At 42.6% G+C, this 16,561-nt stretch overlaps 1 protein-coding gene across 1 annotated transcript in view; it reads right to left on the bottom strand.

Annotated features, from left to right (window-relative positions):
* Window positions 1-15,743, bottom strand: part of ANKFY1 (ankyrin repeat and FYVE domain containing 1) — a 31,858-nt gene extending 16,115 nt beyond the window's left edge. The window contains exons 1-9 of the mRNA XM_031591881.2: window positions 15,643-15,743; window positions 11,146-11,338; window positions 10,225-10,343; window positions 7,695-7,830; window positions 5,782-5,905; window positions 4,206-4,355; window positions 3,618-3,783; window positions 1,387-1,591; window positions 560-628 (exon numbers count right to left, since the gene is read on the bottom strand). Of these exons, the coding sequence (XP_031447741.1) occupies window positions 560-628; window positions 1,387-1,591; window positions 3,618-3,783; window positions 4,206-4,355; window positions 5,782-5,905; window positions 7,695-7,830; window positions 10,225-10,343; window positions 11,146-11,338; window positions 15,643-15,652 (1,172 nt within the window). The 5' untranslated portion in view covers window positions 15,653-15,743. The remainder of the gene's footprint in view (window positions 1-559; window positions 629-1,386; window positions 1,592-3,617; window positions 3,784-4,205; window positions 4,356-5,781; window positions 5,906-7,694; window positions 7,831-10,224; window positions 10,344-11,145; window positions 11,339-15,642) is intronic.
* Window positions 15,744-16,561: the final 818 nt, after the last annotated feature.

Raw genomic sequence — 16,561 nt, 5'->3', positions numbered from 1 at the left:
GTACAGTAGAATTCGTAAATACTCTGAAACAAGCGAGATATCTTCTAATAACTACAAAGTTTAAGCTCATTACTCTTATGAGAAATGTGATCTCACTAGATTTGGGTTGTCACAAACTTTATCAAACAGGCAAGACTTCTTTTTAGTCATGTGCAAGAACTGTAAACTCAGCTATGGAGAAAACTGAGTCAGATTAAGATTCTGTTTTCTCATCCTATGAAGTCACCTACTTTAAGTAGAATCCAAGCTGAAAGTGAAGCTCTTAAAAAGGTCCAAATACATTATTATTCCTTTTGATTCACTACAAACTAAGATATTAGTACATTATTTCCTCTAGCTCTCTTAGAAAAACACTGAGATACTGTTTATTTCCTTACAGTTGAGCAAACTTGCTTGGCTTCCGGCCTCTGGGTTTGGGCAAAGTCCTCACACTTCTGCATCCTGAGCCTATTGCTAAACTTACTATAAGGCAAAAAAGGCCCAGAAGAGCTGTTAAACCAGTTTTCATGCTTTCATTCAAGTAGGTACTCAGTGTATTTTACGCTTAAGTGGAACTTACTGTTTGCACTGGAGAAGCTGACTGAATACAGGTTCATTTCTGACCACAATTGACACGTGTAATGGGGTCCTGCAAATGGAGCAAAGTACACTTACATCAGCAAGTGAGGCACTTAAGATTTTGTCCACACTTATCAACATACCCCAATAGACTGATGGGGCTAACCATCAACTGTGCTCTCCAGGGAAGGGCTCACATACATCTTGAGAGAAAGAATGAGCTGCCCTTTTAGAGGATATGGTTCTAATTGATTTAGAAGTAAGCAACTCTTTATATTAGCACAAGAAATATCCTTAAAGGAAAAAGCACAAAAGCCTAGCCAAATTGAGCAGTTAATATATGCTGAAGCTTCTACATCATTTTATTTACACATTTGCCATACCAACTTAACATCTAAGGTAGTTTAGAGACTCTATACATCAAGTAAAATACACTGAAAATGCTGGCTTTTTGAGATAATTTCAGTTTCGCTGACAGAGCTTTAAAGAAGCAGCTTTTTAAGAATGCTGTCATCTTACTTCACTTGGTTTACTGTTCAGTGATCCAATAAAGGCAAACAGCTGTTAGCCAGCTGTTCCAGAAGTCAATTCACCCCAGCTTCCTATAGGGAAATCAATCATGACAGTGTACTATCCAACCTGAAACATCTTTCTGCTTTGAGTGCTACCTGTAGGTCTCAAACTGAAGTAACAACTTCACCTTTCCTGCTTCCACTGTTATCTTTGCTTTGCTGAGACATGGGAAGGTTCCCAGTGGACTGTATCTAGATAATCACTACAGTATTATCTATTAAACTGTTAGCAGACTTGACTCCATCCAGTGTTTACCTTCCTTTACTGTCTTGCATATTCGGATTGGCTCCTGCCTGTAGGAGAGATTCTGCTATCTGTGCCATCTCTGTCATGACATCAGGTGAATGTTTCTTAGGGCTGTATGATGCCACAAGGTGCAGAGGAGTCTCCTGGTCTCCCAGCGTAGCAGCATTCACACGGGCACCATTCTTAATGAGAAAGTTTGCAGCAAATTTATCTCCTGCCACAAAAAAATAAAGTTACTTATGGATACAATGGAAACAGTACATTTTATAGATGTCAAGAAAAACAGATGCATGTTTCTTCCTTCTATATCATACAATGATACCAGTAGAATGGTCTGCTCTTATAATGCCTTACCATAGATAACTTCAGCAACACCTGACTGCAAAACCAGGAGTAAGGTATTTTGTAACAACCTCTTTCCTTTGTGTTTTGCCCCGAGGTTACAGAAGACTTGAGCTCACACACCAGTTCACTTGGTATGGCAATACTAAGTTTTCTGGAGTCTGTATCAAGATAAATCCATTGCTGCTTTAATGCACAGCTGGGCAAGCTGAGGACTAAATGTATCTTTTGAATGAACAGTACTATTCCAGGACAGTCAGAAGAATGCTGAAGTTGGTCACTATCTGTTCAGTATTGCTACACAAACAAGTAGTAACGCAGCCTCTGCTCTTAAAAGTGTAAACCCCATTACACATGAAGCAGTAGCTTCAATAGTCAGGACTCCTCACATATGACAGTCCTAGAAATCTCTCCTCAGAGCTTCTCAGAAGTCAGAACTTAGGCCCACTTCTGTGCACAGGGCCTTGGGCTTAAAACAAGATGTAGCGAATGTTTTCAGCATATTATTAGCTTCCCTTGTTCCAAACATTGGTTTGAAGACATTTACTCACAAGTTGCTCATCATGACAGCAAGAGTGGATAAAGAAATTTGTTGGCTTGAAAAAGTACTGCTGTATGATGTCCAGCACCACCACTCAATTTCCTTATCTGACATTCCCCCACTCCTCAGTGATCAGAAGTAAGAATCACATGGCAAGTTCAGAAGATTTGCCTTAGCTCCTTTTCCAGAGCATGATCACAGAGAGGTGATCAACTTACCGAAGCTTTGTTACTGAAAAACAGTTCATTCTCTGTTCATTCTCAGAGCTCTAGCTTAGACTGAAAACAGACATTAGAAATGGAACAAATACTTGTAAGTTTGAAGAACAGCCTGCTGTAAAAATGTGCTGCAGCCACAACACTGACCTATGCCTAGACATCCTGCTCCTGAAGCTTCATTCACAGGATCTGACACCAGCAACCATTTAGTTACATAAGAGATTAAAGAAAGAAATTGTGAGCTGCACTGAGCTCACAAAACTCCAATTACTTCAAGTAGCAAGCTCTTTCAGACTCTTAGAAAGAGATTTATGCTTTTAATTATTTGTAGCACCACAACACCTGTGAGGTCCAGTCATCAGTAGGGTTCCTGTTGTGCTTGGCTTTCTGAGACAGACAGAGCTGCCAAAGACATCCCTGTAGTCAGCCAGCAGCATAGGGTGCTTGCTACAGATTTTTCACCAGACTTTGGCCATAAGCCAAGATGCTGCTTCTCCAAAGCCTTCAGAGCACAGTGGCCATAGCAATGTAGTCCTATTGTGCTCCAGTTCTTCTAAGATGCATTTTCTACTCTAGAGTGAAGAACAGCTTAACATAATCACATAGTTGTACTTGGGCTCCACTGGTAACCATCCTACTATCTGCTGGAAGTTTGTAGATATTTAGATTGGCACAGCATCTCCCTCTGTGCCACATCTTTTTCCAGGTAGTTTTTCCTTCTCTTGGACTGTTGTTCAGTAGGGAAGATCCTTGCTGTTAACTATGATCAGTAAGAAGCAAACACAACATCCAAAACAGATCTAGAAGACTTAAACTTCATTTTTTACCCAGGTTGTCCAGACTTGATGAGACTGTACATCAAAAAGACACTGCAGACTGCCACAATAGAATACTATCCTATGTTTCTGCCTTCAGTGGAAAATACTTTACTAGATTGATTCTTGATGTCATATAGTTTATTTCACCAGTGTACTAGTTTTTTGGTTTCAACAAAAATAGACAGGACAATGTTTATCTGTGACTATAGCTTTCTAACTATGGTTGTCAAATATGGAATGAGACAGGAATAGATCTCAGAATATATACTTCACACTACAACAACTACTGCAAGTTAGAGGCTTCATATCTTGTTTTCTTACCTCTTTGGATGGCTTTATGTAACAGACTCCAGCCTCTCCTGTCTGCCCTATCTACATCAGCCTTGTAGTTGACCAGTGTAGTTGCAATACTCTCCAGTCTTTGGGAGAGGGCTAAATCCAAAGCAAGATCTCCATTCTGATCCAATTCATTGAGCTTCCCAGGAAGCTATAAAACAAATTCAGTCAGTTGACTTCAGTTACAAAGTTACAAAAACAGCTCAACCTAATATTTCAACAGCCAATTCCAGCTACCATGATGGCAGATCTCTAATGCTAAATGCTAGTGATGCATTTAGGTAAGCACAGGAACTTCTTATACAGGAACTGCCACGAAGTACAAAGTTTACCAAGCAATGCATTTCATTTAAAACATCTTGCATGCAACAGACTGTCATAAATCACTTCTTAATTATGTCTTCAGGAAGCTTTTATCACTCAATGACTATTACGAACATAAAAGCAGCTGTGGTAATAAACATGCAAATAAGGAGAATTAGTGACAAAAACAGATAGTGTTCAGACCAGCAGTTAGAAACTAGTTATTTAAAACATAACATTTTTGAAGGCAGTAAGTTAGTCTCACTATACCTGTGAATCCATTTCAATAAGATACAAGAAGACTACATCTTCTCTCTCAACTTTAATAGCTTTATGCAAAGGATATTCTGTCTTTGACTTGAACATTTTATACAACAACTGAGCACTCATGCTACTGAAGTCTTCTTTCCGCAAGTCATCCTAGAATAACAAAAAAGCAAAGGCTGAGCAATGCTTTTGTTTTGTTTTTAAGCAATACACTGTATAATGTTATTATCAGGTTCACAACGCAAGCTCAGTTAATAGCACTGTTTTGATAACATGCATGACATTACAACAAGCAGGAACAATCCAAGATAGCCTGTTAAGGCTACGAAGAAACACTGAGGAAGTCTTACATTTTAGTTTCAAGATCTGTTACAGTGAGGTGTTTTCCATCCCTGTTGTCTACAGGCAGAGAAAACAAGCAGTTTACCATTCACTACAGTTGATAAACACCTAGTTCCTAAACTAACTCTCTATCTAGACTTAAATCACAGATCAGTAACAAGCCTTTCTGTAAAAACAAAACTGAAGAATGACATCTCCACAGAAGCTTTGTACCTGAATGAAGCTACACAAAACATTAGAAGACCACCTTTGGTTTGAGTTAGTGCATATTTGACTAAACAGAAATAACCTCATCCTCAGGCAGAGCAGTGTCAAAAGTTACCAGCCAGAAGCTAAAGTGGCTGACTTGCAGGTTCAGATACAGGTCTGCATAGCATATTTTAGATAAAGAGTACCTAAATCTTCATGCACCAGTCTGCTGTTGACAAGAAGACTTATTTTTAGGACTAAGACTTTACACAATCAATCAAGATTTCCTCAAAGTATCAGAGCAAGTGAAACTTCCAAGTCAGCTGCAAGATCACTTGCTGCTCCCCCCACTAGAGAAAGTAAACTCTTCTCTGGCTTGACTTTTACTTACAAGGATTATTTTTAGAAGTAAAAGCAAGGCTGGGATTCGTGACCCCGTCTAGACAGAGACCAACTATGGATGAACCTCTGAACAGCTCAGTCAATATTTTACAATACAATTCTCTTGCCTATTAGAACCTCTTTGGTTTGTGCCATGTTTAGAAAACTAAGAGATTTTTCATAGCAAAGTACTTCCAACGAACAGAACAACTCATCAGACTAGAAGCTATTTCCCCACTGCCCCATCAACACATTCACACCGAGACTGAAATGAACATAATCTCCAGAGACAATCTTGGAGGAAGAGCCATTTAACATACATTGTTTCAAACAATTATGATTTAATACTGTATAAAATACTACATAGTGTACTGCCAAAAGCAGCATGGAATAAAGGTAACCGAAAAAGAGGAGGAAGGGAAAAGTTATTCCTGCTTCAAACCACTCACATATAACAACATTGCCTTGCAAAACATATAAAGGTCAGGATAACAGGATGCCTTGGTCACCAAAAGGTACCAGAAATCCATGAAATCCCCATCCCAACTGGGGTGCTTGAATGGTAGCATACAAAGATATATTCCCGAGGTTATCCAGTAAAGTTCAACAGCTTACATTTCTATGCTTATGAATATTTTTCCTCTTGCTTCCTTCTATCAGTACTTACCCAGTGACTAGCAATTATTTCTGCACAATAATTCAGGAGAGTGCTGGCATTCAGCTCCTCAGCAGTCTGGTAGAAACGAATGCAGTTCCTGACATTAACTAGTGACATGACTCCTTTTTCACATCTGTCAAAATGGAAAAAAAAGCCATTCAGTAAGCAGCCCCTCAAGCTGTTACAGGGCTCTATATAGTCTTCTGGATATCAGTAGAAGAATCCCTGGCATAACTGTACTTTAACCATAAGCTCTGTAAGACAGCTCCTGCAAGAGTAGGTTCTTATTTAGGTAGCAGCCTGTCTAAACTGAGTTCCCATAACAATACACTGAAGGAACCTGCCAGTGAAGATAAATATCATAGTTCTCCCAATTGAACAAGCTGAGCTTCCTAAACACCTTCCCTACTTCCTAAGTACTTCAGCATCACACAGGCAGCTCTTGCACTGAAGCTAGAAACTGGCCTGCCAAATACAACTATTTGTTTTGTGAATGGATAAGGGTTAATAGTAGATCCATCAGATTATCTTCATAGTTTGAAGGTAGTAGTTGAGGCTGTAGGAAGATAACTCAAGTACCTCAAACTGAACTTCAAGGTAAGTATTCTAGTGATTCCAATCTAGGCTGCACCTGAAGAAAAGTATTGATAGATGTTTTCAAATACATTTACAAATTACCAGTAGCATACTGTACTGCAGCTTTCTCCCTATCACCACACCACTGTGAACAGGCAACAGCTGGGGACTACTTAGATACTAAAGCCTGAAGACATTTTTAGCACTGGCCCAACAGATGTCAAACACTCGGTTAGAAGCACTAATACCAATTTAGTTTGCTTCATGGAGAGACAATTAAATGTTGGCAAGAATGTTAAGCACTGCTGCAGCCTCAGCCACCTCTTGGACAAAAGATTACTGTTATCTTCATCTTTAACTGAATTCAAAGCTTCAGTATTGCACAAAACCTGAAGAGGTTTCATTTCATACTCTCAGCCTTTTCACTAACTAAGTGGGTAAGAGCACTCCCATGCTTTCAAGACAACAAGCCATCCCCTTCTAGAATTACATAAATCAGCCCAAGAATAATGAGGAACTGCTGGAGTGCCAGAGGAGTGCCACAAAGATGATCAGAGGCTGGAGCACCTCTCTTATGAAGAAAGGTTGAGGGATTTGGGATTGTTCAATCTGGAGAAGAAAAGCCTCTGGAGAGACCTCACTGCAACCTTCCAGTACTTGAACAGAGCTTATAAACAGGAAGGAGAGCAACTTTTTACATGGTCTGATACTGATAGGACAAGGTGAAATGGCTTTAAACTAAAAGAGGGGAGATGTAGTTTACATGTTAGGGGAAATTATTTACTCAGAGGGCAGTGAAGCACTGGCATTGCTGCCCAGAGAGCTGGGGGTGCCCCATCCTTGGAGGTGCTGAAGGCCAGGTTGGATGGGGCTCTGTGCAATCTGATCTGGTGACTGATTTAATGATTGGCAACCCTGCCCACAGCAGGGGGCTAGAATGGATGATCTTTAATGCCCCTTTCAACCCAAGCCATTCTGCTTCATACTGCACACTACCTGTCATTGATTCTTGCTAGCATTTTAGTATTTCTTCTCTTACAGCTCTGCAGAGCTTGTTATTAATATGCTGCTCTTTGCTTTCTCTCATTGCCAAATTAGGGTTATTAGTTTGGCTGGAAGAAGAACTGGAAAGTAAACATTAGAGCCATGAGGAGAAACAGCTACAGTGTAACGATAGCACAAAGCTCCTTTTCCTGTGATCAGCTGAATGTCATGCTGCATTACTGAAAACCTCAAGTCTTTGAAAGAAACCAAAGCTGTATCCAACTGCTAGCAGCTGTCAACCTATTTTTATTCAAACAAAGTTAAAGAGTTCAAGAATAATGACTGCATTTACCAAGACTCACCTTTCCCTAAGCAGCTGGAGCTGAAATTTATTAGCTAGTTTCATGAGCTCTGTCAAAAAGATATCATCTTCTCTTAGCTCAAGTTCATCTGTGTAGATCCAGCGCAGCATTGCCATGGTTACCTCTGGGTCAGCATCTGGTACAGGGAGCAACAGGGATTAATAAAATACTTAAAGAACAATCACCTATTCAAGCAGTTTTGATTCCTCTGACTATTAAAGTCACAGCTACCAGGAAAAAAGTCTCATTGAAACTGTACTGCTTTAGCTTGCTACAATGTCAGAACAAAGAGACAAGACTGGACAGAAGTTAAAGCTAATTCTGGCACTAAGCAGGAAAATCCTTCTTCCATTGGAACACTGAGAAGGCTACAGGGCTCCCTGCAGCATCTCCCAGGTACCTGCTGTATGAACATCACGTGGAGGGACAAGAAATGTCCCTCTGAAGTCTTTGTTCCTCTATGGCCAAATCCACACTGACATTTCCATGCCCAAATCCCCTTTCCTCTGCAAGAATCCTTCCCTTTATATTATAGCTGTCTATATTATGCACTGCTGCACTTTCAATACAGATGCTTACATCTTAGTAATAAGATAATAGTAATAATAATAATAGTAATGTAGCAGTAAGTAATACTGCTGGGCATCATTCCTAAGACAGGAGGAAGCTAATTTAACAAACTGGTTAGGAGTTTTTAAACACTGATTCCAAGCCTGCATGTTTTTAAATACAGCAGAAACCTCTTTTCTCTTTGAAAGAGAAACACAGATGCAAACCCAACAGCCAAAAACTCGGAAGTACTGCAGCAACCACCCTGCTTCCAAGTATACACAGATGAGGATTACTATGTAACATGAGATCAGATCAACTGCAAAAGAAAAAAACACCACCAAAACCAACCACAAAAACCCCATCACTTAGAAAAGCAACATCAGCCCCTTAAACAGTTGTGGGTTTTTTTGTTTTTTTCTTTTAAATAGAAGATGAACATATTTGAGGCACTGAAATACCCATCCTAAAACACCTCAACACAGCTGCACCAGGTTAGCAGAACACCAGACACAGCACACAGAGTATCTCCTAAGAAACAAGAGGTTTCAGCAAGGCAAGTACCTTTGGCCTAACCTGAAGTAACCAGGAAAGTCTATTTGAACTGCAATATCAGTTCTGTCTTGGCAGAGAAAAGGGTACATTTTCTCCCTCCCAACAGGAGAATGTATGCTCAGCTCTTGTACTCTGCAGAACAAACATAAGAAGTCTGAAAGCACTGAGTTTTACATGCTGCCTGTACTTTGAAATTAGGATTTAAGTTATCTTGACAGTTCTTTTAGAAAGGACTTCTTTAGAAAACCTGACATAGTTTTTGAGGAACAGTTTGTAGCTTGTTTCAACTACTTGATAATCAAATCCCAGTGCTACATATCTAAGTTTGCTTGTTTCTTTTCATTTCTTCTATGAAGTCAATAGTATTAGGTATAATTCGATTACAGGAAGTGTCTGCATTGCTAAACATGCAAAGCCACACAACTACATTTGAAGTTCTCAGATCAGCAAGAACGCAGAGCTAGAAATGCAATGACTACCATTTAAAGACTTGCAACAAAGCCACCATCAGTGTAACAGCTCTCTGGGAGTAAATCACTCAATTTAAAGACTCCTTGGCCTCTGTTCTATTGCAGCTGCAGAAAGATCCTGAAATCCTTTTTCAGCAAAGCCTGCCACAAGCTGTCTCACAAGCTGGCTTGCTCTGACTTGCTTCTTTCCAGTTTGTCAGCATTTAGGACTCAGGGTAAGATTTAGCAGAGAAAGTGAAGCCAGTGCTTGGTATTCAACATGCAAGCCTGCAAACCTGCTTAACTTCATACCCATTTTTATTGCTCACAAATTGTGCAAAACTCCTCTATACTGCTAAGTACAGAAAATCTGTCAAAAGGCTCAACTTGCAGAAACTCTGCTCAGTGTAAGAACGTGCAAGAAACAGCAACAGCAGAATAAAACATCTTGTACAAGACAGTCTTTCAGAACATGTAATTTCTCTCAGCCTATCTTGTAAAGGTATCAAAACACCAAAGCACATCACTTCTGCAAGAGATGAAAATTGGTACTCATTTCCTCCACACACACTGTGAACAAGAAGCAAGGTATTTCCATTACACACTTCAGAGAAATTATGCACACTACCTCAAAAAAGCCCTGTCCTTAGAAAGGAAGAAGTCAAGCTCCTCCATATAGATTTGCTTTTCATTATGTTTAGTTGATTTTAGAAAAGACAAACAGGCCACCATTCTCAAGCCCTGTTCATTAAAGAGAAAGAAGGTAAGTTATTGATTTAACTAGCACTAGCATCAAGTTCACAAGCCTGCCTCCCTGTTTCATACAAAGCTTCATTATCAATCGATCTAACATTCCTCTTTGCAGACAGCTGTAGTCCAACTAAGAAGTACAAGGGTAACCTTTTTTTCCAGCAGACTCTTTCACCAGCCACCCTAAAGACAACTGAAGCATCACATAGCACTGAGCAGTAACTGACCTGACAGATCCAGCTCCTCTGTTGAGGCGAGGTTGGCCAGACTCCAAGCATCACTGCGTGCTGCTAAGACGAATTTGTGAGCACTGATATGCTTGTCCCGAACTTTTATCTTCAGATCACTGATAAGAGGGAAAAAAAAGCATAGATATGTATAAAGCAGGCTTTCCCTATGCTTGGATATGAATAGATTAAGCAACTCCAGAGTATCCATCCCTGTGTCCACATTTAGGTTCAGCTCGTTTGAGATATAAAAACACATTTGGTTAAATGCAGCATTGTGACAAATAACCTAATTTTTATTTTCTCTATGTAGAAATGCAATGAATGAGTCATTAAAGGTTAACTGCTTCACAACAGACCACTAAGGAACTACTGTAGTAGACTGGAAAAGCCAGCAATCCTGTAGTTAAATATTTGGGTTGCAATGTCCACAGTAGCAGAGACAGGCAAGCACCAAAGGCTGCAGGCAAGACCAGCAACCCTAACAGAACAGCAGTCTTGAGGACAAGACACACTCCAAGAACCCCCAGATCCTAGGAGAGCAGCTGTCAAGAACACTTTAATTTCCACTGAGCCCTTTAACAACAGGTTATCCTTTGTAGCTCTGCTGATTTTCAGGTTCTGTAGTTTCTAAATGCTCTGACTGCATAGCTGCATCTTCCAGATAACTTTCTAAATCAAAACACCACTGTGAAGTACAAGGCACAGAGATCTTAAAGCTTATATTGTGACTTGCATTCTTTTTCAATTACTATTCTACACCTTTATTTCTGACCAGGATTTTAGATTTAAAGAAGAAACAATCCAACTCTGGCATACACTAACAAACATCATATTTTACCAGCATGCTATTGTGCCTTTAAAGTCCATTCAAGTCAAACCTTTCAGTCACCTCCCCTTCCTCAAAGAGAAGTTTCCTACCTGTACTGCTCCTGCTGATAGAGTTCAGCTACAATGGCAAGAAGTCTGCTGATGAAAGTGTCGCTGGCATTGTCTTGGTTAGCCTGGGCAGCCAGAAGATTGCATCTCCTCTCTGTATCAGCCAGTTTCTTCTGCAGCTTCACATACTCCTGGCGGAGAAGCATCAGGTGCTTTTCCAGCTTGGCCACCTCCTCTGCAGAGGCACACAGCGTTACTCAGGGCTGAAACATTGCACATCTTCATTTGGCACCTCAGTGTAACTCGCCCCATAAGTGCTGCACACAATTTTACCAGGCGTCTTTCCAGAAAAGCTCTTCCATGCTACCTGAGCATCACATCCCCATACTGAACACTTCATATCATTGCTAGCTTCAGGCACATTTGGCAGGGGGGAGAAATCACCAGAACACAGTGATAAAAGCTACTCACAACCAAAGTTCCCAAATCCTACCCAACATAAGCTTTCCATAGCCATGCATGTCCATGACTGTGTCATTTACAGAGGAGTGGAGGACAAAATCTCTCAGCAGCAGTTAGCAATTAGCTCAGTTCAGTTGTGATGCTGACTGCCTTCACAGCAGCTGCACTGAGCATATTGAGCATCGCAGCAGTTGCTGACAGTCCCATATCTACCCCAGAGTGCCCAACCTACCTGCACAAACTGCACACTGTGGTTCACTGATTATTACCCGCCCATAAGAACCCACACCAATAAGACAAATTTCTAAGTAAAATCTACATCCAAAGTGAATCCTGCAAGAAGGGGGCAGGAAAGAGAAATTTGGACAGTAACCAATGGTTTTCACTGGGAAAGTTATTACAAGATTCCTCCCTGCTAGAAAGGAATTCACTGTTCAACAAGTTTTCCTCAAATATTTACTAAATGTAAGACACTACTACAAACAATGAGGAACTGAGCTCCACGACCAGTGTTTTCTTTCTGCTTCTGGAGCAAAGATCAGCAGCATGGCTGGCCTTGGCTTTGCTCCAGCCATCCGGGCAGAGCATCCTCCTCCTGCTCAGCTGCAGATGAAAGCCTCATTTAGTCTTTCTTCTGCAGGCTGCCATAGCAAATACTCCCTCAGAAGTCTTTTAACTAAACTCTAATGGATAAACAGGAGGTAATTTACCATGTTTTACTCTTCAGTTAACATTACTTAAGCAAGTTCAGCAGTGTACTTCCTTGAAAAGCCATTTATTTAGCTTCCTCCTTTAACAGCTAATCAATCTCACCTCCTCTGGGATACTTATTGTGTTGAAGTATGCTACAATTCCAGAACTGCTAGCAATAGCACACCAGCCCTCAAAGGAGCCTGAAGCACTGCTCTGTTCCATCTATTGAAGACAGCACAGCTCCAGTGTTCCCAGAACTAGCAGGGCATTTCTCTGGAGCAACTGCTGAGTGATTTACAGGGAAGCTGCCCAGGGTGGCACAAAGCAAACCCAACTGCTGCAATGGGGAAAACAGTAACTGATACAAGCCAAGAGCCCTCACTGAAAGAAACTTTCAACTGCTGCAGAAACTAGTGCAGGAGCACTGCTGTTGGTACGCTGAAATTCTCAGGTGTCATACCAACCCTAGAGCTAGGAACAAGAAGCTGCCTGCTGTACCTCACAGCATAGGTAACCTTAAATAATAATTACATCTTCAAGGCAAATAATGAGAGTGAGAATATGGGAATACAGAATCAACACCAGAAAGGAACTCCTCAAATCCTCTCACTGCACCAAAGCCACCTCACTGGCTGCACAGTGCAGAACTATCTTAAAGCTTCCCAGTGCACTGTTCATTTAAGGAGTCCACACTGCACTACCACTTTGAATGGACAATACCCCGTATGGAACTGCTGAATCAGGGCCTGAACCTGAGGCAAGCAATGAGTCAGCCCTGGGAGCCAGGTGAAGGCAATTCACCTGTGCTGCTGGAAGGGGTGGAGCCTGGCAGCACCTCTCCTAGACCCATTTAAGAGCTGACTACCAGTGGGGAAGGATCTCTTTCTGGGGATCCCTCCTTTGGAGTTTTACAGCGAGCCCAGGACAAGGGTAAGCACTTTATCTATTCTCTTTTTAGTATAATAACCTGCTTAGCCAAGTTATCTTGCTTATTTCATAATTATACCATCTGTATATTCATTGATTATACACACACTCACACAGAAGTATCACCTCTGTTTAAACCAATGGTATCACAACTCCAGCTTTGCTATTTACAGTCCTCAAATCTCAGGGGAAGTTAACACTTACAATCAATGTAAAATGACCACTGGCTCTCAAGGCTGACGAGCCCTTTTACAGAGTATATTATTGCAAGCATAAAGCTGGGATATTCACCTGCCAAAGTATAAATGTACATATTTACGCAGTAACTGTACATTAATGAAGATCCTTGCATCAAGACACTGAGAAGACAGCTTTACTTGCATGAAGTACTCTGGCTAAACATGAATCCACTGCACCTACAAATAGGCTGCCTGGGTTTGGTGCACACAGAGCAACTCCTCAGCTCATACCCTATACCTAGAGTTAACAGATGGCTAGACAAGAAAATAACAGCAGTGTCTGTCAACAAATTCCTGGCAGATGCACTAACACCTCACTAACTGGTAGAAGTGTAAGGCCCTTATCAATTTCAAAGAAGGCTTCACAAGGGACCAGTGCCCTTCTCTCATACAACGTAGCACAAGGAAGTCTAAAGAACAACTGTGATAGCTGAACCCAAAGAGATAAGAAGGGAGGCAAGTGGCAACTGGAGTAGCAGATAGCATGTACCAAAAACTAGAGGGAGGGCCTAGTGGAACCTACTGCATTGTCTACTCCCACCTTTCAAGAGCAATATGGGTAAGTTCTTCTTCTTTCCAACTGTGTTCAAGAGGAATATTACAGAAAAATGCATTATCTCCTTCCCTAGAGTAAGGTCCTTCACATCCACTGCTTCACTCTGCCCCCACCTCCTCACAGCTGTTCAGATTACTGTCCCTTGTTCCTCCTCAATTTTGCCCCCTTGCAGTCTTTACTGTGACAACCATTCCAAAAATACTGCTGTACTTCCAGCTGCTCTAAACTCAAGCATTAATCTAACTCATACCTCCATGTCCCCTACTATCCTCTGGTACAACTCTTACAAGGACACAAAAGCAAGCTTTACACTTGTCTTTGTGAGGTTTGGATAAATCTAATTTGGGATTTATGCAGAGACACATCACCTCCACAAGAAAAAGCAGTTGGTTTCTAATCAGCTGGCCACAATTTGACAAGTTCCCTTCGTTTCTCAGCTGACCATACAGTAGCATCAACCCAAAACTCTTAAATAAAAAACCAAAAAAACCACAACAAATCAACTGAAGATGAGTATTTCATCTGAAGGGACAAAATAAATCCCTCTATCTGGGTCTCATGAGGAATCAAGCAAGAAGAGCTTCAACTCCACCTTCTTACCCACATTCACACTGGCTCACTCAGGAGTTGTATGCTCTCTTCAGCCAAAAGACCAGAGAATTGTTTGAATTGGGGAAGAGTCTTTGAGATGTACGGATGCCTGAAACAGGACTTGTTCCAAACACAGCAGAACAAGGGATCTTGAACCAGACTCTCAAGGATCCTGGCACTGAAGTTTCATCACCTACAGACATCTTTGACGTTTACTACCTATCAGAGGCGGGTCAGCTAAGCACAGAACGGTGTTGTTATGATGTGTGCACTGAAGTTAAAATGTTGTTGCAAGGATTTACTACACAAGCCTGACTGCAGCATCTTCTCAGCTGATGCACACCAGATCTGAACGTGCTATATCATAGTTAATCTTTAACAAATGGTTTGGAAAGTCTATCACTGCTTGAGAGCTGGAGTTTGGGAGCTGAAGGCGGTGCTTTAAGGCTGGAAGTTAGAGCTTCTGCTGTGCCTGTAATTTGGGCCATTTCAGCACAGCTAGCCGATTCGATTTCCTCCAGGGAGGAAAAGAGGAAGCTTCTGTCTTACAGGAATAGCACTGCAGAGATCCAAGCAGATTGCAAATCACATTACCTCCGTTTAAGTTTTAGAAGGCTATAACTGAGAGCCTCTAAGCTACACAAGTGCGGTTCAGGGATCCTGCAGGTGCAGCACAAACGTGCCAGAAGGGTCCCAGCAGCGCAGTGCTGGAGCTGCAGCACAGCCTCTCAGCGCTCCCCAGCCCTGCCCCGCCAGCACCGGGCTCTCTCCACCGAGCTCCCCGGGCCGCGCCTCCCCACAGACCCCTGCACCGGACGGGCCCCCACAGGCCCTCCCAAACGGCAGCAGCCCCCCCGCCATTTCACATTCACCTCAGGGGCAGGCAGGCAGCCCGCCCTACGCGATGCTACCCCACCCCACCCTCGGCGGGCAGAGTACCGCACAGTCAGCCCCGCAAAGAGGCTGCCCCCGGCCCCCCACGAGCGCTGAGGGCCACCCAGCCGGCAGCGCTGCCGCTGCGCCCGGCGACCGCGGCCCCGCCCGACCGCTCGCCCGGGCTCCCCCCCTTACCTTCCGCCATGTTGGGTCCGGCGCCTCGACTCTCGCGAGAGCCACCGCCCGCGCCGCCTAAGCCGAGCTGAGCGCGGCGTTCTCGCGAGAGCAGCGCTGCACCTCCCGCTTCGGCCGCCGCCCGCTCTCGGCGGCAGCCCGCGCCGCTTCATCGCGGCGGCTCCGCCCTCAGGCAGGGAGCTGCGCCCCGCCCCAGGCCGGCCCGTCAGGGCCGCTTCGCCTGACACAGCAGCGATTTAGCTCTAAAGAGCGGCTTTCACATAAATATTTTAACACAGTACCTACAGTGTTGCTTTCAATCACGTAATTTCCTCATCGCTTCACCATTTAGCGGCCCCTGAAAAGTTGCCCTGCCTCCTACCACGTTCCGCCTCTCAAAGCAAGATGGAGAGCCTCCATTCGTGTCTTTATACACCACAGCATTGTGAAACGTGCCCCATCTCCTTCCTCACAGCTCGGTGCACTCCGCTGTTGGGCGCTAAGCCCCTGCAGCTGTTTGGAAATGGCAGGATATATAAACCAGACTAGACACAAGGTCTGAAAACACATGAAAATGCTGTAAAATGACAGCTCGTTTGATTGTTCAACAAGTATTTTGCTACCGCTTGCACGTGCTGTGTCTCTTCAATCATTTTCTTACCTTGAAGTCAGTCAGAAATTGCTACTGCTGTCATTCAGCCTCACAGCATCATAGCAGATCCCTCAATCACAGCATGGAAGGGACATTACAAATCATCGAGTTCTATTATGGATGGGGCAAAAACAAAAAGCCAACAGTGACCTCAGAAATGCTGAATAGGCTCCTTCTGTGCCTGCCAGAAGCCTTCTGCAAGCTGGATGCTCGGCACCAAAATCTCACCTGCCTCACTGAGCATCAGCAACACCTGCATCTTTTGAAATCTCTGGGTTGCATGGAATC

This window comes from Phasianus colchicus, chromosome 21, assembly GCF_987193195.1.
Source record: "Phasianus colchicus chromosome 21, bPhaCol1.hap1.1, whole genome shotgun sequence".
In the NCBI taxonomy this organism is placed as follows: Eukaryota; Metazoa; Chordata; class Aves; order Galliformes; family Phasianidae; genus Phasianus; species Phasianus colchicus.
This window is presented reverse-complemented; position numbering and strand designations above follow the sequence as displayed.